This window comes from Leopardus geoffroyi, chromosome B2 (assembly GCF_018350155.1).
Source record: "Leopardus geoffroyi isolate Oge1 chromosome B2, O.geoffroyi_Oge1_pat1.0, whole genome shotgun sequence".
Taxonomy (NCBI): domain Eukaryota; kingdom Metazoa; phylum Chordata; class Mammalia; order Carnivora; family Felidae; genus Leopardus; species Leopardus geoffroyi.
Window position 1 is genome coordinate 123542444 of NC_059332.1, and position 23093 is coordinate 123565536.

At 42.4% G+C, this 23093-nt stretch overlaps 1 protein-coding gene across 2 annotated transcripts in view; it reads right to left on the reverse strand.

The window, feature by feature from the left end:
* The window catches only part of MAP3K5 (mitogen-activated protein kinase kinase kinase 5), a 206725-nt gene extending 194615 nt beyond the window's left edge, over positions 1–12110 (reverse strand). The window contains exon 1 of one of the 2 annotated variants that reach the window (XM_045499747.1): positions 10686–12110. In XM_045499747.1, the coding sequence (XP_045355703.1) occupies positions 10686–11109 (424 nt within the window). In that variant the 5' untranslated portion in view covers positions 11110–12110. The remainder of the gene's footprint in view (positions 1–10685) is intronic. The other variant, XM_045499746.1, reaches the window with a different exon arrangement.
* Positions 12111–23093: the final 10983 nt, after the last annotated feature.

Sequence of the window (23093 nt, forward strand, 5' to 3'; positions counted from 1 at the left end):
GGGGGGGGGGGGGGGGACAAAGAATCTGAAGCAGCCTCCAGGCTTTGATCTGTCAGCATTGAGCCTGACGTGGGGCTTGAACTCACTAGCCATGAGATCATGACCTCAGCCGAAGTCGGACGTTTAACCGACTGAGCCACCCAGGCACCCCGGAACTATCTGATTTTAAAAGGATGTGTACCTTTGATTGTCCTGCTAGTCATGAGAGTACATTTTACAATGCTTTTGGGATAAACATTAAATTGTGCTAAACTGATAGCAATGAGAATAATCCTTGTCCACAGCAATGTAAAGTGATTCCTGTTTGATAGAGATACAATTGATTTCCATTCTGTAGAAAAATAACTCCCAACATTTACACTTACTGATTTGCCTTACAGAACATTAGTCAGTTTTGCGTCTATTAGCAAATTCATTTCAGCATTCCTGACTCCGTGTGTGTGTGTGTGTGTGTGTGTGTGTGTGCATGCATAATATCCACTCTTCAAAGTCTCCTTTAACTGACTTTAATATCTTACTGGTTTTCTCATTAAATAATGAGTTAATTAAATATTTAACATAGATTTACATTTGCAGAAAGCCACGATTTCAGATTTTTGAAAATCATAATTTAGCACTTCTGATGAAGAAAGCGTTTTTCCCAGGAAGTGAAATTTATGTGGCAGAAAGAGGCTTTTAGTTTTGTCCAGAATGATCTGTTTTCTTTAAAAGGGAGCAAAAGAGAAGTGAAACAAATGCCAAAACGTTTTAACAGCTATTGTATTTAGGTAATGAATGAATGAGCGTAAACTATTTTATGTACTTTCTTTATGACTGAAATGTTTTGTAACTTAATATTTTTAAATATTTTGTAAAAATTAGTTGGAGGGTGCGTGGGTGGCTCAGTCGGTTAAACGTCCAACTCTTGATTTCGGCTCAGGTCATGATCTCAGGGTTCATGGGATCCAGCCCCATGTCAGGCTCCTTGCTGAGAGGGACGAGCCTGGGATTCTTTCTCCCTCTTTGCCCCTCTCCCACTCATTCTCTCTCTCTCTCTCTCTCTCTCTCTCTCTCTCTCACACACACACACACACACACACACACACACACACACAATAAATAAACATTAAAAAAAAAAAAAGAACTAGTTGGGTGGAAAGAATGGGAGTGCACGTAACTCCTGACTTCTTTAGCATCAGTTTTTCCCATGGAAACAGATACATGTGATAAGCTTCTATTTTTCTGCAGATCTACGCCTGCTTCTCTTTCATGACTCTTCATGCATCCATCACAGTAAGAGGCATATCAAAGGCAACTGATAAGTGCTTATGGAATTGAATTACTGAGAATACATGCTCTAACATTAGAGGAAAGTGACTCAAACTCAGGAGGCAGAATTTCTTAGGGAACCATGGAAAGAAACTCTCCCCAGGCTATGTTGTAAACCAAGCTCTTGGGTTCCCTCGAGAGAAAGGCTTGTTTTGGTCTACCCCTTGGCAGTCCTTCTGATGAACCATGTCCAGAAAATAGCCTACAATTTGCCTGGAGACAGCCCATTTATAGCTCCAGTCCAAGCAACTGGCAACCAGGACTCAGCCCAGGCTAGAAGCTCCCTCTTTGGTACTCACAGAGAAATGTCAAAGGGAGCTTTCTGATGGGCTATTTTATAAGATTATTAACTAGAAGTCACTGAAATTTGTTAGCAAGAGGAGACCAGAAGTCAAGCCTCAAGTCTCATGACCATGACTCTTCCTCATAATAATCCTACCACCATGGACTGAGATGTTAGTGCTGATCCTCTTAAATAGCAAATGTGCTTGGAAATGCTTTTCATGCAGGGGAAAGTGTGACATAGTGGAAAAACCACCTCAATCTAGAAGTCAGAAGACCTGAGTTCAACTCCTACTCAGCCATATGATTTATTCTGGCCAAATCACATACCCTCTCTAAGGAAGTGCTTCCTCAACTGTAAAATATAGATAGTTACTTGGCCACATCTATTTATTTTATAGAGCTAATAAGATTAGCAAAAGAGGATGACATTGCACAGGACAACATATATTTATATTATCATTCTGATCTAGCCAAATAAAATCACCCGCACCCCAACATAACCAAACTATAAATTGAAAAATACCTAGCTGAAGGTAAAAGCATGGCCCCTGTCCAGCAGGAACCACACTCCTTGCCCTGGCTGCCCTGGCTGTAAGCTGATATTTATCACAATAAACACATGTAAAACCTTGGGTTCTGAGTAACGTGTTATGCGAGTTTTCCACAAGATGAGCAAACATTTCTAAAGTTTAACTCGATGAACAAGCGATGTCTTGTAACACAAGTAGTATGTGATGTCAAATGTCACATGATCACAACTGAGCCAATGGTTCCTGAAATTCACTTTGTTATACAAGTGCTTTGGATTACAAGCATGTTTCTGGGATGATTTACGCTCCCAAACCAAGGCTTTACTGTATTAGAAAAATTAACTGTGACACAAAGACGTATATGACATGTAATAGTCTGGGTTTACTTCTTCTTAGATGACTTTTTTTTATTATTTAAAAAAAATTTTTTTTAATGTTTTTATTTATTTTTGAGACAGAGAGAGACAGAGCATGAGCAGGGGAGGGTCAGAGAGAGAGGGAGACACAGAATCTGAAACAGGCTCCAGGCTCTGAGCTGTCAGCACAGAGCCCGATGTGGGGCTCGAACTCAGGGACTGTGAGATCATGACCTGAGCTGAAGTCGGACACTTAACCGACTGAGCCACCCGGGCGCCCCCTCCTTAGATGACTTTTTAATAAGAAATAGGGGTAACCAAGATTTCTAAAGGAGAATGAAATCTTTGGCTTAGGCAAATACCTGGTTTGACATGGTTTGGAGTCAAAGAACACATGCCCTGAAGTTCATGGATATTCACTTGGGTGGCTCTCCTAGGAGTTCTTAGAAGCAACTAGAAGTTGTTGGAGAATAGTGATATAATTGGCCACAACCATTTTAAGAGACTTGCTGTACAAAGAAATATAACTTCCTTTCTGTATGAATCATGTACCAAAGGCAACTGCTTTCCTCATTGCTGATGACCTACCATAACAGAAAATGTTTGCTTGTAATGGAATGTTTTCTGTCACCTTGTGCAACCTGTGGCATTTAAGTGACACAGATCAGCTCTGCTATGAATTTTAGTAGGAGATGCTGTTAACATTTAAATTTTCTCTTCTCCCTTCTGTCTCTCCTAAGAAAATTACCACTATGTAGCCTGCATTATGTATCTCTTCGTTTTTGTTTTCTTTTGAAAAAAAAAAAAAAACACACACTATAAAATAAAACTTACATAAGATGCAAGTACTCACTTTAAAAAATTTTTGGAATAATTAGATAAGACCTTAAGAATCAGCACTGTCTTATACCCTTTCTCCTTTTCCAACAATCTGGCACATATTTTGATCAGTTTCTTTAACATCACCAGCCAGAGAGAAAAGCTAATACATTAAAACAGCTAAGGAAACCAATGTATTAGTATCGCCAGTGGATTTTTTAAGTTTTACAATTTTGCTTTGCTTTCCTTTTTTGTTCTTATATACCGCTAATAAAATTTACTAATTTAATCTTGCTCCCTGATAATAATGGTATCTTTCTTAAATATGGCCTGTCTCCCCACTTACCTATATCCAAATTACGGGACGACAAGGCTGTTTTCAAGAAGCACCCTTCCCAAGGCTGTGGGTTCCGGATTTCTTCCCGCCATCCACAGAGCTGTGGGTTCCTGCAACACTGCTCCCCCGCCCCTCCATTTACCACACTCTCAACTTCCATCTCGGCCCACGCAGAGTAGAGTGGGGTCTGAAGGGACTACTTGGGGCAACAACTTGGAAAGCAGAAACAACTGATACCTGTTGGTGGAGATTTGCACATTCATCGGGCTTTGCGCGTGTCAATCCCCCACTGCTTCACAAAGAAGCCCTGAACCAATTTTATCCTGCAAACCTGAAACGGGAACTGAACGGGCCTCTACCCAGGCCTCTGAAACAGGAAGCAGGGGACAGTCCCTGTAGCCACCAGAGGGGAACTGACCTGTAGCAGAAAACTCCCAGAAGCCTGGCGGGAGCCGGCGCCACTGGTGAGACAAGGCTACACTCTACACTTATAATTAGGCTTCACCTAGAGGTACAACCCACTCAAACTACCAACTGATGAATGTCTCAAGCAGACCAAAGGTGACCACGCTGAGGAAAGAAATCAGGATCCCAAGAACCTGGAAAGCAGGGCAGTCACGACAATCGGCAGTTGACAACGTGGGGTAAGAAACGAGTGCTCTAAAAACATTTATTTTTGTGCTTCGGGATTTTCTTTTTAATTTTACTTTTTTCCAATTTTCTAGTAATACCCTTTTTGGAAAATTATAACTGACCAGTCATCCAAAAACAAAACAAAACAAAACAAAAGAGGAAGCCTGGGGCTCTGCATTCATAGTGGGCAGTCAGCAACTGTCCTAGTAATATGCCAGCAAAAAGTTAAAAGCCCAGAGAACAGCCATGTATGGAGCACGACCGGGATTTTTTTTTTTTAAATACCTTCTTAACCAGAGGTTTTCCTTATGAGTTTGTCTCTGATGCTCTACTGATAGTTTTGCTAAGGCTTATTTCTTGCACAAAGAAGCAGTGACTTAGTATGAAGGGACTCAAAGGTGGTTTAGATCAGAGGTTGCCAAAACATTGCTCTGTTGATTGGTAACATCAAGTTTTCACTCATCCTTGGGGAAATGGAGAAAGAAGAATAATAGTGAGTTTTCTCATACATTTACTATATGTAAAGAACTGTTCTTTATTCTAAGGTTATGCCTTTCTTAATTGAATACAAAAATGTCTTTTCTTTTTAAGAAATCGTAGCAGTAAGTGACTGGTTGCCGAGTTTTCTGTCCTTCTCTATTCAATATCCTTACTTGGGAACATTAAAGGTCGACAAACACATGTCAGTTTTCCAATTTTTTTTAACTGGTCCGTGGGAACCACTATTTAAGAAATGCACTGACAGGGCAGAGCCAGCTTCAGATCTTCTGTCTCCCTGTCTCTGCCCCTCCCCTCTCTGTGTCTCTCAAAAACAGTAAAACATAAAAATCAGTTATATATAAAAAAGAAATACAGATTTCACCCTCTCCCTCAAAGTATATGAGGCTATATATATCAAAGCATCCCTGGATTTAAAAGTAGAAAATGCAGATTAGGCTAGAAGACTTCTCAGTCTGGGATAGACAGGAGACAAAGGTTGTGTTTGTTTTGCTTTTTATCAAGTAAGACTGGAAGTCTTGCTGGGAGCAAGTGGAACCAAAGCCCAGAAAGTTCAGATGCCTCTCCAATGACATAACCTAAATGGGTAACTTTCATCCTGACCCGAGCAAAGCAGAAACATAATACACATGAGAATATAAAAACTAAGTCTTACCATTTCAACCAGCATGTGTTTCCTTCCTGTTTTCCATGGGTACTACAGGGTGAAGGGGTGAGGAAGAGACTGCCAACTGCAGTAAGCCTGGTGAGGACCCCGGTGGATGAGGGAGTGAAAAGCCTTGAGCAGAGCAATGGTCCTGGGTCTCACATCAACAGGACATTGAGAGCCATAATTATAAGGTTGGGAGGGCGAGAAGCTTGAAAGAGGTGAAAGTGTTAATGCATCCCCTGCTGGCATTACTTCTTGGCCAAGTCACCAAGGGTCAAGTTCCCTACTCAGTCTCCCTCCTCTCCCTGCAGCCTTCCGAGCCTTCCTTTGTCCTCTATGTCACCATATTGCCTCCTCTCATCCTCACCAATCCAAAGAGATGTTCCTACATCTGGCCAGATGCTACCAGAAACTAGATGAAAGCAAAAGTGACTGGGTCTAACATAAGGAAAGGTATGTTCAAAGTCCCAGTTTTCAGTCCTAGGAACATAATTTTCCAGAATGTTTAAAGTGGTGAGTAGGTTTTGGGGTGTCTGGATGGCTCAGTTAAGCATCCGACTTTGGCTCAGGTCATAATCTCACAGTTTGTGGGTTCGAGCCCCACGTCGGGCTCTGTGGTGAAAGCTCAGAGCCTGGAGCCTGCTTCAGACTCTGTGTCTCCCTCTCTCTCTGCCCCTCCTCCTCTCAAGGTCTGTCTCTCTCTGTCTCAAAAATAAGAAATAATTCTTCTTTAAGAAAAATAAAAAATAACGTGGTGAGTGGGTTTCATATTTCAAGTACACTGAGTTAACAAGGCTTCTCACAGGCTAGTCGCAGAATCTAAGCAACACCTCTAAGCCTGTTTCTAAACAAAGTGTGCTCCAGGTTCCAAGCAGCAACTTTACGTCACTTCACCTGAATGAATGAATATAATCTCTTTATGGTTCAGTTTCCTTACAAGCAAAAAGGGGGGAACAATAAAGCCTACTCTAGCTATACTTCACAGAACTGATGTTCATTAAAAATAATTTTTTTTGAGATGCTGCCAGTTGGAACTGTCTACCTGAACGGAGTAGCTCTGTATCACTAACGTATCACTGCCATCTCTTCACTTTTATAAAAACTGACTGCCTACAATGCAGGGGGCTGGGAAGGGGTGTTGTTAGCTTGCCATTTGCCATCTGTGAGTAATAGTCTCATACACGTAAATATGACGATTTTCACAAAAGCTTCGATAGAACATTAGTTTCCTCTCAGAACAAGAATGAAAGAGAGAATGACAAGGGTAGTCAAAGAATGAACTAGATTATGGTTAAACAATAATCAAATAGGGAAAAGCTTCAGCTGCCATCTATTCTTTAAAAAGACCCTGGTACACACAGATAGGGAGAAGCTGATAAAAATGTAACCCAGCTTTAAGTTCTTGTCCAGTCCAGTAAACTGAGCTGTTCCAAGTTAAGTAGCCCTTATTCACCCTTTCAACTCAGTTCAGCTGTCACCTCTGAACCTGCCCTCCCCCTAGTTTGACTCTAGAATGTCTCCTGGGACCCAAGACATTCTGTAAGGATCTTCGCAGAGGCCTGCTGCAGCCAGGCTTGATGTCTGCCCTTTCCACTCACCCTGAACTCCTTGAGGGGCCGAGGACATGATATATACAAGCAGTTGATTCACCTCTAAGGACTGAAATAAGTCATTTGGTATTAATGTAATTTATGTATATAAATGTATGTATTTATATGTAACGTATAATGTAATTCATTTTGTATTAATGTAATTTTAAAGTACAGAATTTAACAGAGCAATTATTCTAACCTTCCACTCTTTTTGGAGATTTAAAAAAAACTTGTAACATTTATTTATTTTTTAATGTTTATTTATTTTTTGAGGTGGGGGGGCACTAGTGGAGAAGGGGCAGAGAGAGAAGGACAGAATCTGAAGCAGGCCCCAGAGGCTCTGGGCTGTCAGCACAGAGGCCGACACAGGCTCTAACTCACCAACCAAGAGATCATGACCTGAGCCAAAGTCAGACGCTTAACCAACTGAGCCACCCAGGTGCCCCTATTCATTTAGTTTTGAGAGAGAGAGAGAGAGAGAGAGAGAGAGAGTCTGAGCAGGGGAGGGACAGAGAAAGAAACAGAGAGACAGAATCTAAAGCAGGCTCTGGGCTCCGAGCTGTCAGCAAAGGGCCCGATGCGGAGGTTGAAGCCATGAACCATAAGATCATGACCTGAGCCAGAGTTGGACGCTTAACCAACTGAGCCACCCAGCATCCCACTTTGCTCCAAATTAGAGAAGAACCAAAGGCCAGAACCCAGATCTGGACACTCTTGTTCTGATGCTCTGTCCCAGCATACCATGCTGCCCTACCTTTGCAAACTCGAGGGATTAAATGAGGGAATCTTAGAAATGTAGTTCTGGGCTCCTGGGTAGCTCAGTCAGCTGAGTGACCAACTGCGACTCAGGTCATGATTTCACGTTTTGAGTTTGAGCCCCACACTGGGCTCTCTGCTGTCAGTGCAGGATCCTCTGACCCCTCTCTCTCCACCCTCCCCTCCTTGTGCTCTCTCCCTCAAAGATAAATAAACATCTAAAAAAATACTTAAAAAAAAAAAAAAGAAAGAAAGAAATTTAGGTCGATTTTCCCCTCCACATCAGACCCTTGTCAAGGCTACAGGCCTTGGAGGAGGAGATGAAGGGCTCTGTTCATAATTCCACACTTTGGAGAAGAGCCAGGATGAAAACTCAGATCTAACTTGAGGGAGACTGCTCTTCTGAGTATATCTTGGGGATTCAATTTCCAAATGAAGGTAGTAAATGTAGGTAGAACAAAAGATAGCGTGGCACAGGGGCCAAAAATCTTGCCAGGCCTGTTTCTGTACAGCTTGCAACCTGAGAATGTTTTTTTTTTTTTTTTTTTTTTTACGTTTTTAAATGGTTGAAAAATAATTGAAAGAATAATTATTTTGTGAAGTAAATGAAATTGAGATCTCAGGATTCACTAACAAAATTTTACTGGAACCCAGCCACAATCACTTGTTTAGGTACTGAGCTGGCTGCTGTCGTAACAACTACAGAGTTGAGTAGCTGTGAGAGAGACCTCCCACAAAGTCTAAAATATTTGCCATCTGGCCCTTTACAGAAAAACGTGTCCCTGGTGGAGGAGGAGTAAGTGGTCTCTCAGAAATCAGAAGACACATTCGACCACCCTCAGACTCTCGGCAGCTCTCAGCCGAGAAAAACAAAGGGTTTGGCCAAAATTGCTACCATCGTCATTCTGTCACATCTTCGGTGCCGAATGAGAGGGCTCAGAGTTCATGTCACGCACACGGGAAAGGGTGAAACTGAGGCCTGTCCAGGTTGAATGAAGCAGCAGATGAGATAGAGCTGGCTTGGAAACATAGGTCTTCCCACAGGGTGCCCTCCTCACTATTCCACAGTGCCCCTGGATGGCTTGTGAGGTCCCTGGCAGCTCGTCATCACATGATTCCAAGATAGGGAGCTTCCTTTGACCCTGGGAGTAAATCAGCCCAGCTAAATGGGGGCAGCAAGGGCAAAGATGACCTTCGAGGGTCAGCCACCTGAAGTAGACTCCTGCATTGCCCAGTTACCACCTCTGAGTCCAGGCCAGTCATGGAGCCCTTGGTTTTCTCCTCTAAGAAGGATAGGAAGTATTTCCTTTTCAGGCTTGTTTGCAGAATTTAGCAAGATACAGTTCAAGTGTCGGTTCCCTTGTAATCTTCCTCTCTCCCTTTCCCACAAACAATATTTGGACAATAAACAGTAAGTGAGCCTTGTTAGGAAACTTTCTTTCAAATTAGCTGAGAGTTTAAGATTTTTTTTTTTTTACAGAGTCTTATAAAAAATACTGAATCTATCTGTGCAATAAAAATAGGCTCAGTATTTGCTTGGGTGTTTTCCTCACATATCTTTCAGTTCTTTGAAGCTTCTTCCAAATTATAAGCCAAAAATAAGAGTGCTGTAATTTTTAGAAAAAGTTACGTGTATGCAATTTTTATAGCAAGTCACACAAAGAACTAAGCTATAATACATCATACTCATGTTCAGTTATGAAGACCAAGACTGTAAAAAAAATACCAGCACCAGAAAGCCCTAGTTTATTTAGTCTGGTTTCCTTAACATGAAGTTCTTCTTGTTCTTAAAATATTCAGCTTTGGCTGAATTCCAAAGCTGACATAAGCCTACTTCAGGTGTTTTGAAGAGACTAAAGAGAATCAGAACTGAAAGCAAAATTGGAGAATAAAACCTTTTATGTGATCACAAATGCAAGAACCTTATTGTTTGAAACCACCATTAAATCAAATTGTCCGCCCACACTTACAAAAATAAATATGTATATATTCTCATGTTTGGTTGCACAGGGTACTGAAGGTTAATTTCAATAGCATGTTACTATTCCTAACATTAGCCAACAGATAGCTAATTGCATCAGTCACTAGAACTGCAATGACACTTTCTGAAATCGGTGATAGGTTGAGAAGATTTTTATGGACTTTTTATGGATTATGCTAGCAATCACTTTAACAGCCAAGCTAATCTTAGTTATGAAAATAGCATATAGAATTTTAAACAGTGTTAAATTATGTACTTTCCAGCCCATCATGGTATATACGCGGTAATGAAAAAAAAAAAAATCCTCTCAAAAGATACCACATAAGTTTAGTGCAAGCTAAAAGCTTATGGCTTTTGGAAGTAATTCCTTGGAAGTTCAAATTGGTAAGACTGGAACATTCAAGCCACTAAACTTGTTAAAGTAAAATGATTTGGGAAGATCACGACACGTCATGCAAATTCGTATGGATACACTCTGTGAGCAGCGGGCTGCGTGGTTTCTGTACTTCCAAAACTACACAGAAAGCAACAAATGAGAGCGTCATCTAAAAGTCACAGGTATATATAGAAGGAAAATATGGGCCAAAAGTAACAGAAGAGAAACCAGAACACCAAATGCTGAAGGCCTGATTGGAGTAATATCTCGCCCTGTTGAAGAACTGAAAAGTTCTTTATTAGGACCGCAGGGACCCAGAGCTCCAGCGCGGGCCAGTGGGTGAGCCTGGCACAAACACACAGGATCTTGCACCAGCACCCACTCTCTCCCAGAAGCGGCGAGCGCTAGGAGCGGTCACGCAGCGCCGCTCGCTGCCCTTAAGGTGGGGCAAGAAGTAAATAAGTAGGAAGCACGCTTGGAGCCTAGTAAAACGTTTCCCCCCTGCTGCGGCCAGGGAAAACGTGGCCCCTGGCCGTGGAAGACGGGGAAGGGGTTGCACACGCACCTGCATTGTAGAAACGATCCAGCACCGCGGTTTCCCCAAAGTCCAGTTTACCAAAATGCACGGTCTCCAGGGTGGCGCCCACCGTCTCGCACGCCTCCCGCAGGCTCTGCAGGGCCTCGCTCTCGGCCATCACCAGCTGCCCCTGGCTCGCTTCGTTGATCACATATGCCACCGTGGTCCGTCGGCCGCCTCCGCCACCAGAGTTGCCCCGGCACCGGGTGGCGCTGCTCCCAGAGGTGGCAGCGGGACACCCGGTGCCCGGGGCGGCGGCACTCTCCACGTTCCAGAAGCTGCCCGGCGGCGGCGGTGGTAGCTGGCTCTCCTCGCCCTCGGCCGCCGCCGCCGCTGCTCCCCTCCGGCAGCTGCCGCCCTCGGCGAAGGGTGGCACGGAGAAAGTGATGCCCTCGCCCGCCTCCGCGCTCATCTCTCCCGGCCGCGCTGCGGCGGCGTCCCCCGCCCAGCCGCACCGTCTGGCCAGCCACAGCTCTGGGCTGCTCCGTGCGCGCCGGGCTAAGCAGCTGCCATCGCGAGTCGCGCCTTCCGCGCCGCGCCGCCGCCTCCTCTCAGGCGCCCTTTCCCCCGAAGGGACGCCGCTGCCCGGCGGCGGCTCGCCCCTCCTCGACGCCTCCGTGGCCGCGCCGCTCGTCCGAGGCAGGGTGTAGAGTACAAGGGGTGGGGACGCCAGGTTGAGCGGGAAGGGACAGCGCTTCCTTCTCTTGGCGGGCAGACAAGTCGGCTCGCAAACCTGCGCCGCGGTGCAGCTCAAGGGCGCCGCGCTCGGGGTGCGGTGCGCCCTGGCCACCGGGCGCGCGGCCCCGGCTCCTTTGGTGCCGGGCGCTGGGAGGAGCCGGGGAGGGTGCCCGCTGGGTGGGGAGCTACCTGGCCAGCACCTCACGGGCGGGCAGGCTCTCCAGGCTGCGTCCCGGAACAGCAGCAGCCGCAGCCGCAAGGACCCGCCTCCCTCCTCGGCGGCAGCTCCCCTTCATCTGCTCTATTTCCTCCTCCTCCCCTGGCCTCGTTTCTCCACCGAGCGCGCCGGGGCCGCTGCGTCCGAGCGCCAACCTCGCCGCGGGAGTCTCGCCGCTCTTGCAGCCGCTCGCCCTGTCGGCCACCGGCTTCTGCCGCCCACTCGTCGCGGCACCGGAGAGTCAGGGCCCGCCCCGGGGGAGGGCGCTGCTGGGAAGCTCGAGCCCGGACGAAGTCGACCGCGCAGTGGCTCGCGGACTTCGACTGGGCCCGGAGCGCTGCGCCGGACCGGGTTTCTTCGCCGTCACCCACCCGACGCGCACCTAAAAAGACCCGGAGTGAGCCAAAGGCCGAAACGCATGCGACGGCAGCGCAAAGAAAGTCTCTCCTGCGAACACTCGGGGCTCCGGAGCTAGTCCGCGAGGCGTTTGCAGCGGTCCCCGCGGCCACGGCGCCCCCCTCCGGCGCCTGCCGGGCTAGCTCTGCGCGCGGTCTGGTACAGCGCGGGGAGGCCCGCGTTGCGCAAGGCTGGAGGATTTCGACTAGCGTCCCGCAGCCGGGGCCTAAAGTGGACGAGGATTCCTGACCGTGGCGCTGCGGAAGTGGCCGGCATAATTGATCAGGTCTGCCTCTGCTACTTTTCATGTAAAAAACTCGAGTAGCTATGTTAGCAGTAATGAGAAATTGATTAGTTCCAACTGCTGAAGAACTTAGCATTCTCATTTAGCGTTTTAAAGCACCCCCTCGGCCCCCCCCCGCCATGGCCCCTGCTCGCCCCACATACTTTCTGGAGATAGAATAAGGGGTTTGTATCCCACTCCGCAAAGCATCATCCAATGAAAGGAGGAAATTAAGTGACATTCTTTTTTTTTTTTTTTAATTGCACCACGGCGGGGGAGGGGGAAGGATACCTGGATTGCTTAAAGCGATGAAAAGGAAGAAATCTACTTATTTGGAGAGCAAATAAGTTTTCAGAGAACTTCTCCAAAATGTTCTATGTGTTAGGAAAACTGGTGAAAGCTGCAGTGAAGTAACAGTTTTGGACTTCCCATCTCAGAGGTGGGAACCAAGATAAGTGAGGTCTCTGAATAAAGTAGAGTAATGCAAATTATCAATGCAAATTCAAGCGTAGAAGAAAAGGAAGGATGAAACAGTTGAGTAGTAGAGTTAAAAGAGGGAAGGAAATAGTAATGAGGAAAAACACCTCGCAGCTACACAAATGTAGTCTTAACGAAACCATGTGACCTTAGCTTTTTCTAAAGGTGTGTTAAATGATAAAAGTAAATTTGTAGTAAGGAAGTTACATGTCACCAGGGATCTATATGATCCTCGTCTGCTTTAGGACTCGATCTCATTAGGAAAGTATGTATTTAGTGAAGCAAAATACTGACAGCCTACTAATAGTTACATACCTTCTTTATTTCCAACAACTTGTCAAACCTCCGAACTCCTGTGGGAGTAGATAATCCTCCACCCCATCCTAGCCTGAAACAATACATACTAGAAGTTCATTGGGACCATGTCTGGAAAACTAAAATACCTAAATTCTCAAATTGCATTCTGTTACACAAATAAGGTCAGGTCTAACATTATGTATAAAACCATCTTCTAAAGCCCATACCTTTTTAGATCACTTAGCCTTTGCCCCCCTTCCAGATCTTTTCAGAGCCATTTTTCATACACACAATTTTTGTCTTTGTTTTACTTTGTTTTGTTTTACTTTGAATTAATTTAATAACTTGAAAGATGTTAGGGATTGCTGGCACCCAAACCCCAGTGCAATGATGAAAGACTGCTTCTAGTTGGTACTAAGGCGTCTCACTACCTAAATATGGCAAGGTTTAACTAATGTAAGTTACATACCATGTATTGGATTGAACCATATGAGTTTACATTTTTATAACTGATAAATAGTCAAATATGCCTAAACTCAGATGGCTCAACTTATAACTGAGATTTGGGGCCTGTGTGGAGGCAGAGAGGACAGGTGTAGCACTGAGTCTCAGTCTACTCTTAGCTTGCCAAGCCTGGCTCAGAGTGTCCTGAAGGAATGAAAGCCTTCTTGTAATTGGATTACCCAGAAGTTGCAATTTGTGGTTTTGCAATTTGTCTCTAAAGAAGGAGCACTTTTTCTAATCCAAAAGGACAACTAATATGGTAATGGTGAACAGCGGAAAAATTGTCTATCTTGGGTTTTCACATTTGTTCTTGAAGAGGCAAAATGGCGAATTTTAAGCCTAAAATGGACGAGGGTCTCCTAGCTAGCTAGCTTTTGTTTTAGACAAGTTTACCTTTCTCTGTATCCTCAGGTAAGATAAATGGGAATACAATATAGTCTTAATTACAAAAAGTATTTAAATATCAGAGAATCACTAATTTAAGTATCAGAAAATCAAAAGTAAGAAAAGTATCAGAAATCAATAAGGAAGCTAGTAAGAAGTATCAAGCAACTGGGATGAATACATAATTTAATTGATTGCTAAGTTTAACTCTGTGTATGTGGCTGCCCAAATAAAAAGAAAACACATAAAGAGTACATGTATTCATATGAAGAGTCAAGTCTTGTGCTGGCATTGAACTCTATAAAGACTGTATTACTTACCTAGAATCTGATATCGAGTACATTGAGCAATACAATTGAATATGGATTTCTAAAAAGTTATATATGTTCTTCAAATTTATATTTAATATTGTTAGAAACCAAGAGCATAATATTAAATATTAATTCAATGAAACCTAAAATAAGAGGAACCTAAAATAATATAAATCAGATAAAATACTTTCTGGTTATATTACCTTAATAAATTGGTAGAATTGAGGGTATTATGTAACTCACTGAAGCTCATAACTTAGCATTCTGTATCAAGGAAAGAAGGAACCCAAGGTGGGGTACCTCCGTGGCTCAGTCAGTTAAGCATCTGACTCTATTTTAGCTCAGGTCATGATTTCACTGTCCTGAGTTCAAGCCCCATGTTGGGCTCTACGCTAACGGTAGAGCCTGCTTGGGATTCTCTCTCTCTGCCCCTCTTCCCACTCATGCTGGTTTGAGCTTGTGCATTTTTTTCTCTCTCTCAAAATAAATAAATAAACAGTTAAAAAAGAAGAAGAAAAAGGAGCCCAACAGAAAAGAGAAGTAACATTGCTTAGATCCTAGCACAAATAGCAGCTTCTTTACAAGCTTTTCAGGGATTGATTCAGTTAGTGAATACTAGAATCATAATATCATAAAGATTCTATGACAGGTACCGGATGGCTCAGTCAGTTGAGCGTCCGACTTTGGCTCAGGTCATGATCTCACAGTTTGTGAGTTCGAGCCCCACATAGGGCTAGCTGCTATCAGCCTGTCAGCAGAGCCTGCTTTGGATCTATTCTCTGCCCCACCCCCCACTTGCGCTCGCCCAAAACTAAACTTTTTAAAAAAATTTTTTTAATATTTATTTATTTTTGAGAGACAGACACAGCATGAGCAGAAGAGGGGCAGAGAGAGAGAAGGAGACCCAGAATATGAAACAGGTTCCAGGCTCTGAGCTGTCAGCACAGAGCCCAATGTGGGGCTCGAACTCACGAGCTGTAAGATCATGACCCAAGCCAAAGTTGGACGCTCAACCGACTGAGCCACCCAGGCGCCCCAAAAAAACTAAAAATTTTTTTTAAAAGATTCTATGATATCTTTATACCTTTAAAAGGCATGGCACCAAACTGAGGCTCATGTTGTCACTCCGAGTCTATTCTACTGCTACTTAAAACTGGGTCTTGGGATATATCTGAGAACACAACAGGTGGAGCAAAGAATTTTCCTAATAAAGAGCTAGAGAAATACAAGGGAGAAATTTCTGCTTCTGATGATGACAGATTACACATTTGAATAAGCCTAAGAATGCTGAACAAAATTTGAAATTTAAAATAAAGTGATGAAAACACTAATGAGGTAATGAGGAACTATCTGACCAGATTCTGGAAGAGAGGCCAGAGATCCACATGATATTTTCACAGTTGGGACTGCTTTTGGCCTGGCAGTTTTTTGTTTTTTTTGTTTTTTTGTTTTTTTGTTTTTTGTTTTGTTTTTTTTTGTTTTTTTTTTTTTTTGCGAGTGTGAATTAGGCAGCTAAAAGGCTGAACTATATTTTTGACAACATCTGGAAGGACAAAAGCCAAGGATGATATAGTCAAGAAGTAGGGATGAATTAAAAGTAAAATGACCTTTACATGGACAACACCCTGTCTCCAGATATCAGAGTAACCCACACAAAAAAAGTCTCAAACCCTGAAATTGGGTTAAGGTAATTCCAGGCATTCCACAAACAAAATTCACTCCAGAGAAAGATAACATCATCCTGGGACTTTATGAGTCACCTCAGGCTGGCTTTGTTCCTCAACAGGAAGTCATTGTTCTTCTCAAAAGGGGGGTGGGCGGGGGAACGGATTCTATAGGATCCACTTACCTACAGGGCCTTGTAACTGTCTCTCACCTTGTCCTCTGGCACCTAGAAATGATGAAACCACTAGCCCCGCATTCCTGCACAATCCTTAGAAGCTTCCCGTGTACCTCTTCCATACCTTTGTAATTCATTCGTCTCTCTGTAAATAAACCCAGCTCAAATTATCTTGTTTCCTGCTGACTCTGATAACTACTAATGAGCTTTTAGAAATGAGAAAGCTAACTTTACCTCTTTGGGCCTGTTTTCTCACTGTGTTGAATTGGATTAAATTGAAAATCCTTTGAAGCTCTAATGTGCTGTGTTTTCAGTTGAAATACCAGTGCTTATACTGAGTTGAAATGTGTAAAGAACAAAAATACCACTGGGTCACAAAGTAGTAGTTGGGGGAACTTTCTCTTTATAGAAATACTTTAGCTAATACACATAACAAGCCTGAGGTAGTTAGAACATCACCAGTGTGAAACTTTTAATGAATTTGGATCCAGGTATGGATCATCAATAGTCACTAACATCACTAAAAGAGAGAACCAGATATTTGCTTCCTGATGGAAAAACACACCACCAGTTATGACGTAGTCAGACCAAAAATAGCGGGTGTGAATCTCATCTCCTCAAAGTCCTAAAATCCAAGGCTGAGATTCTACAACTAATGCCCAGAAATACAGAGGACCAAAATGGGTTAAAATATTCTGGAAATGCCGGGTGCCTGGGTGGCTCAGTTGGTTAAGTGTCCGACTTGGGCTCAGGTCGTGATCTCGCAGTCTGTGAGTTCGAGCCCCACGTCAGGCTCTGTGTTGACTGCTCGGAGCCTGGAGCCTGTTTCAGATTCTGTGTCTCTCTCTCTGACCCTCCCCTGTTCATGCTCTGTCTCTCTCTGTCTCAAAAATAAATAAAGTTAAAAAATTAAAAAAAAAATTCTGGAAATACAACTTGTAGAATCTAAACTGTAGGAAACTCTGTAAGACAAACGGCTCATTTTCTTACACTAATAAGTTACTATCACTGTAACTGATGTTTGAGTTCCTTTTCTAGTGATGATACGGTCAAATGTGTGTTAGGGCCACTTCCAGTTGAAAAAGTAAGTGCCCGTCACCACACTAACGGCTTTACATGCATATCTCAAGTCTCCCATTAGATAAGTCCAGAGGAAAAAGGTTACCCAATGTCAGACGAGGAGTTAATAATAAAACCACGGTTTCAATCCAGAACCTATGCTATTATCTAATGCTCTTTGTCATAATGAAAGGATAAGATCATCGCTTCAGAAAATATCAAACAGCCTGCTTTTTTGTTGTTGTTGTTCTGGGGTGAAGATAATGCAACCGTTTCATTTCACAGCATGATAAAGTTTCAAAGACGGGCGATGAAAAGTTGAAACAGTCTATTTGCCAAATTCGGAATTAAAATATCATGTCAAAAGACCATTCTTGTTATTCTGGAAGTTGTGTATAGTAGTTGTGTTTTCCAAGCTCTTTGATCAGAAGCCAGGGAGAGTGAAGTCCTGGGGAATAAGCTGAGACTAGAGTCAACAGGGGTGGGTGCTGTTTGTGTTTATGGTTATACCATCATCACCACTACTACCTCTTTACTGCTACTCTTTTTTTTTTTTATTTTTTTTAATGTTTTTATTTATTTTTGAGACAGAGAGAGACAGAGCATGAGCAGGGGAGGGGCAGAGAGAGAGGGAGACACAGAATCCAAAGCAGGCTCCAGGCTCTGAGCCATCAGCACAGAGCCTGACGCGGGGCTCCAACTCACAGACTGTGAGATCATGACTCAAGCTGAAGTCAGACGCATAACTGACTGAGCCACCCAGGCGCCCCTCTTTACTGCTACTCTTATTATTACTTTAAAACTACTCTTATTACTACTACTGTACTCCATGTTTTGTGTGGTAGTTGCTAAAAAACAAGTTTGGAAGCCAAGGCCGAGTTCAGGCTTTGAAGCATCTTCATGAAAGATAAATTTAACTTCATCCTCCAAGAAAAAGAGACATTCAAGGATTTTGAGCAGAGGAGTAATATGATCCAATCTATATATTAGAAAGAAAACTCTTGCTGATGTAGAAGTCTGGGCCTACAGCTAAATGTGAAAAGAAGGTGAGAAGCTTCTACAATATTCCAAGCCTGGACTAGGGAAGGAGCAGTGATCTTGTTGCATCTCAAGTCTCCTTGAGTGGGAATGATATTTGGTGGAATCTTTGATATGCTTCTTCTAAAAGCATACTTGCCATTTTAATTTCTCTTTATGTCCTAGTAAGTTAAAGCAATTTTAATACAGAGAAGTAGTTCTCTTCATGGTTTGTTAAAGGAAGACCAAAGCTTCCTCTATTTAAAATTGCCCCGTGCTGGGGCGCCTGGGTGGCACAGTCGGTTAAGCGTCCGACTTCAGCCAGGTCACGATCTCGCGCTCTGTGAGTTCGAGCCCCACATCAGGCTCTGGGCTGATGGCTCAGAGCCTGGAGCCTGTTTCCCATTCTGTGTCTCCCTCTCTCTCTGCCCCTCCCCCGTTCATGCTCTGTCTCTCTCTGTCCCAAAAATAAATAAACATTGGAAAAAAAAATTTTTTAAATTGCCCCGTGCTGCCGCTGTTCCAACCACATACTTACCATCTCCAGTTTGTCCAAGTCTTGCCTTCTTCTCCCCCTACCCACTTTGACTAAAGTTCTTACTATTAAAGGCATCCCTTTAATTTAGATAAACATGTCATGAAAAATATATACACAGGGCCACAGCCACAGTAAGAGTAAGCAACAGAAACCAACTCTGACTACCAAAACTAAAACAAAATCAATTTTTTTTGCGAACATATCAGGGCTTAAGGCATCAAAGCAAGCCTGCGGCCCAGGCTCGAAAATACAGAAACCAAGAGCCCTCAAAGACCAGAAGCTATAGCTAAGGTCACTCTACAGGACCAGTACCTCTGCCTTTGTCACAGCTTTTTTTTTTTTTTTTTTTTTTTTTTATAACACTACAATTGTTAAAGATGTAAGTCCTCTAAATTAATAGTGCTGGTTCATGGATAAATATCAATGAGACAGAATAGAAAATCTGAAATGGATCCAATTCCGTGTGAAAATTTAGTATAAGATAAAAACAGCCTTTTAGATGATTGCAAAAGAAGGACTTTAAAAAGTCATGTTGGAATAACTGCAAAGCCATATGGAAAAGATAAAATTGGATTCATTCCCCACACCACACACCAAGAAAAATTCCAAATGGCTAGGAGATTTAATTATAAAAAATGAAACTATATTGGGGCTCCTGGATGGCACTGCTCAGTGAGCATCTGACTCTTGGTTTCTGCTCAGGTCATGATCCCAGGTTATGGGATTGAGCCCTGTGTCGGGAGCCTACTTAAGATCCCCTCTCTGTCTCTCACTCTGCCCTTCTCCCCGCATCGTGTGCTCTCTCTCTCTAAAATTTAAAAAAAAATGAAACTGTATGAGTACTCAGTAAATATATGGGTACATTCTTTTCTACCTAGGAGCAAGGAACACTTTCAGGACCGTGACTCAAAATCCAAAAGCAAGAAAGGAAAAAATAGATAAACTTGATAATATAAAAATCTTTACATAGCAGAAGATAACAAGCAAACTAGACAAATAGCAAACTGGGAAAAAAATATCTACAACTGATTCACAGCTCATAAAATGAATTTCTAAAAATAGAGAAGTAAGAGACCAAAAACCCATAGAAAAATGAGCTAAAGGAGGCCATAGGCAATTCATAAAGATGGAAGTACAGGTGTCTTTTACCCATATCAAAAGATGTTCAGTGGAGCACCTGGGTGGCTCAGTCATTTAAGTGTCTGACTTCGGCTCAGGTCATGAACTCACAGTTGGTGAGTTCGAGCCCCATATCGGGCTCTGTGCTGACAGCTCAGAGCCTGGAGCCTGCTTCAGATTCTGTGTCTCCCTCTCTCTCTCTCTGTTCCACCCCCACTGGAGCTCTGCCTCTCTCTCTGTCTCTCTCTCTCAAAAATAAAGATTAAAAACTACTAATAAAGGGGCTCCTGGGTGGCGCAGTCAGTTAAGCGTCCGACTTCAGCCAGGTCACGATCTCGCGGTCCGTGAGTTCGAGCCCCGCGTCGGGCTCTGGGCTGATGGCTCAGAGCCTGGAGCCTGTTTCCGATTCTGTGTCTCCCTCTCTCTCTGCCCCTCCCCCGTTCATGCTCTGTCTCTCTCTGTCCCCCCCAAAAAAAATAAATAAACGTTGAAAAAAAAAACTACTAATAAAAATTAATTTAAAAAGATGCTCAGTGAGAAACAATTTATAATGAGAAATGCAAATTAAAATTACACTAGCATATCACCTTGTACCTAATAATGTTGGCAAAAATCCAGAAGTTTGACAACACACTCTATAAGAAAATGGGCATTCATTCATTTCTGGTGGAATAAAAAAAAAATGATAAAATACCTGCAAAGGGAAATTTGTCAATATCTAGCAAAATCATATAGACACTTACCCTTTGATCCAGCAATTCCACTTCTAAAAATATATTTCAGGGGTGCCTGGGCAACCCTGTCAGTTAAGCATCTGACTGTTGATTTCTGCTCAGGTCATGACCTCATGGTTCATGAGATCAAGACCTCCTGCCAGCCTCTGTGCTGACAGCATGGAGCCTGCTTGGGACTCTCTCTCTCTCCCTCTCTCTCTCTCTCTCTCTTTCTCTCTCTCTCTGCCCGTCCCTTGCTTATGTACTTTCTTTCTCTCTCTCTCTCTCTCAAAATAAATAAACTTAAAAAAATAATAATACAAATATATTTCAAAGATAATTGGTAGAATAGTGAAAGACATTTTTAAAAGTCTATTAATTTCAGTTCTATTTGTAATAGCAAAAAATTGAAAATCACCCAAGTGTTCACCCGTCAGGAACTGGTTTAATGAACTCTGATTCATCCACTAAATGGAGTACTTACTATGCAGCCATAAAAAGGAATGTTGACTATTCTATACATAACCATTTTTTTCCCTAGTTTTCTAGGGATTTACACTGAGAAGAGAATTCTAGGTCCAATTTTTCTTTTATGGCTGGAATCAAAGTCCAGGTAACTTTTCTTAAAGTACTATATTATATTTTCACTGAGTTTTGTAACACAAATTCACATACATAAGTATATGTCTCACTGTCTTAATGAAATGTTAACACATTATATACAACTTTCTACTCCTTGTATTTTTGGATACTGGACAACACGCAGTGCATGACTGGGAACCTCGAAAGAAGATAAAGGAGTGGGGTGATTCCTCTGTCAAAAGGCAATTTCTGGACAGTGATACAGGGAAGGAAAACTCCAACAAGAAGCCAGATGTCTTTGGTTGAAGATAAAAGATTGGAATATGGGGAGGCTAAGGCCATTAGAACTTAAGGACATACTATACAAAAGGAAGCTTTGCAGAGAAAGAATTCCAGAAGTTTGCATATAAGACCTTTGATACCACACTGCATGTGCATAGAATAAAACCTCATAAGCCCAGGAGGGACCCATAGATGGCTCAGTCGGTTAAGCATCAGACTTTGGCTCAGGTCATGATCCCATGGTTCATGGGTTCGAGCCCCGTGTCGGGCTCTGTGCTGACAGCTCAGAGCCTGGAGCCTGCTTTGGATTTTGTGTCTCCCTCTCTCTCTCCCCCTTCCCTGTTCACACTCCATCTCTTTCTCCCTCAAAATAAGTAAACATTAAAAAAAAATTTAGACCTCGTAGGCCAGGAAAGAACACCCTCTGAGGAAAAAGTATCAGCACTCTCTGACATAAACAATTTCCTGAGTTCACACTGGGCTGAGGATAATTTGGGTTTTCCCCAGCCAGAGCAGAGAGAATTCATTGAGTAATGAAGTATTTAGAAGTGATTCCAGAAGATCCACAACTAAGAAGTGAGCTAAATTGTCTCTACAGTAAAGACCATTTAGGCCCACCTTGAAAGAGCTTAGAAACAAGAAAGTTCTCCCATAAATCAATAACTTCTTGCTAGAAAAAAATCTGATAGCCTTTAAAGAAATATAACAAAAATATAGCATTCAATAAAGTAAAACACAAAACACCTACCATTCTGTCAAAACGTAATAGACAAAGGAGGGGGAAAAAATGCAACTTTTAACAAGGACAAAGATCAGCTGTAGAAACAGGCCCAGAAATGACAGAGATGATGCAATTTGTAGACAAAAACATTATAACAGCTATGATAAAATATGCATAAATGCTCAAGGATGCAAAACAACACAAGAACAAAATGAGAAAAGAAATGGAAGATGTAACAAAGAGCCAAATGGCCTTTCTAGATATGAAAACTATAGTAGTTTAAATTAAAGGTTACTTGGATGGGATTAATAGCAAATTAGACACCACAGAAGAAATCATCAGTGACACTGCAGTAATAGAAACACACAGAAAAAAAACACAGAAAAAAAATGAGAGCATAATGATCTGTGGGATAATATCAAGTGATCAAAAATACATGTAATTTGAGTTTCATGAATGTTAAAAGGAGATTCTTCAGGTAAAAGCCTTTAAATTTACTGTGCCCCCTTTCCTGGGCTTCACATTTTTCTTCTTTAAAAAGACAAACATTTCCCTATCAGCTTTATATCATGTTATGTATCATTATTATATTAAAATGGAATGCTTGTATAAATCCAAATGATTCTCCCAGTTCATAAATATCTTGACCCAATATCAGTTATAGTCTTTACATTTTCCAGTGTGATGATCAAAGATTATCTTGGTATCTTGAAATTCCATGTGAACAGCAAAGATTTATACGTGTAAATATAAGCTGCCTTTGAGATTGTCTGAAATCCTCTTTTGATGTATTGGCCAAAATGTCATATTTATTTCTCCTTTATTTTAATCACAGTTATCTCTAATCTCTACTATAGAATTCCAATGTACAAGAGACCTTTGAATAGATGTAAGTATTTATTGTCTTGATAGTTTGTGAACTAAAATCTCCAAAAGCCAACCAAGAAAAAATTTTTTTAATCACAATTTACTTGAATA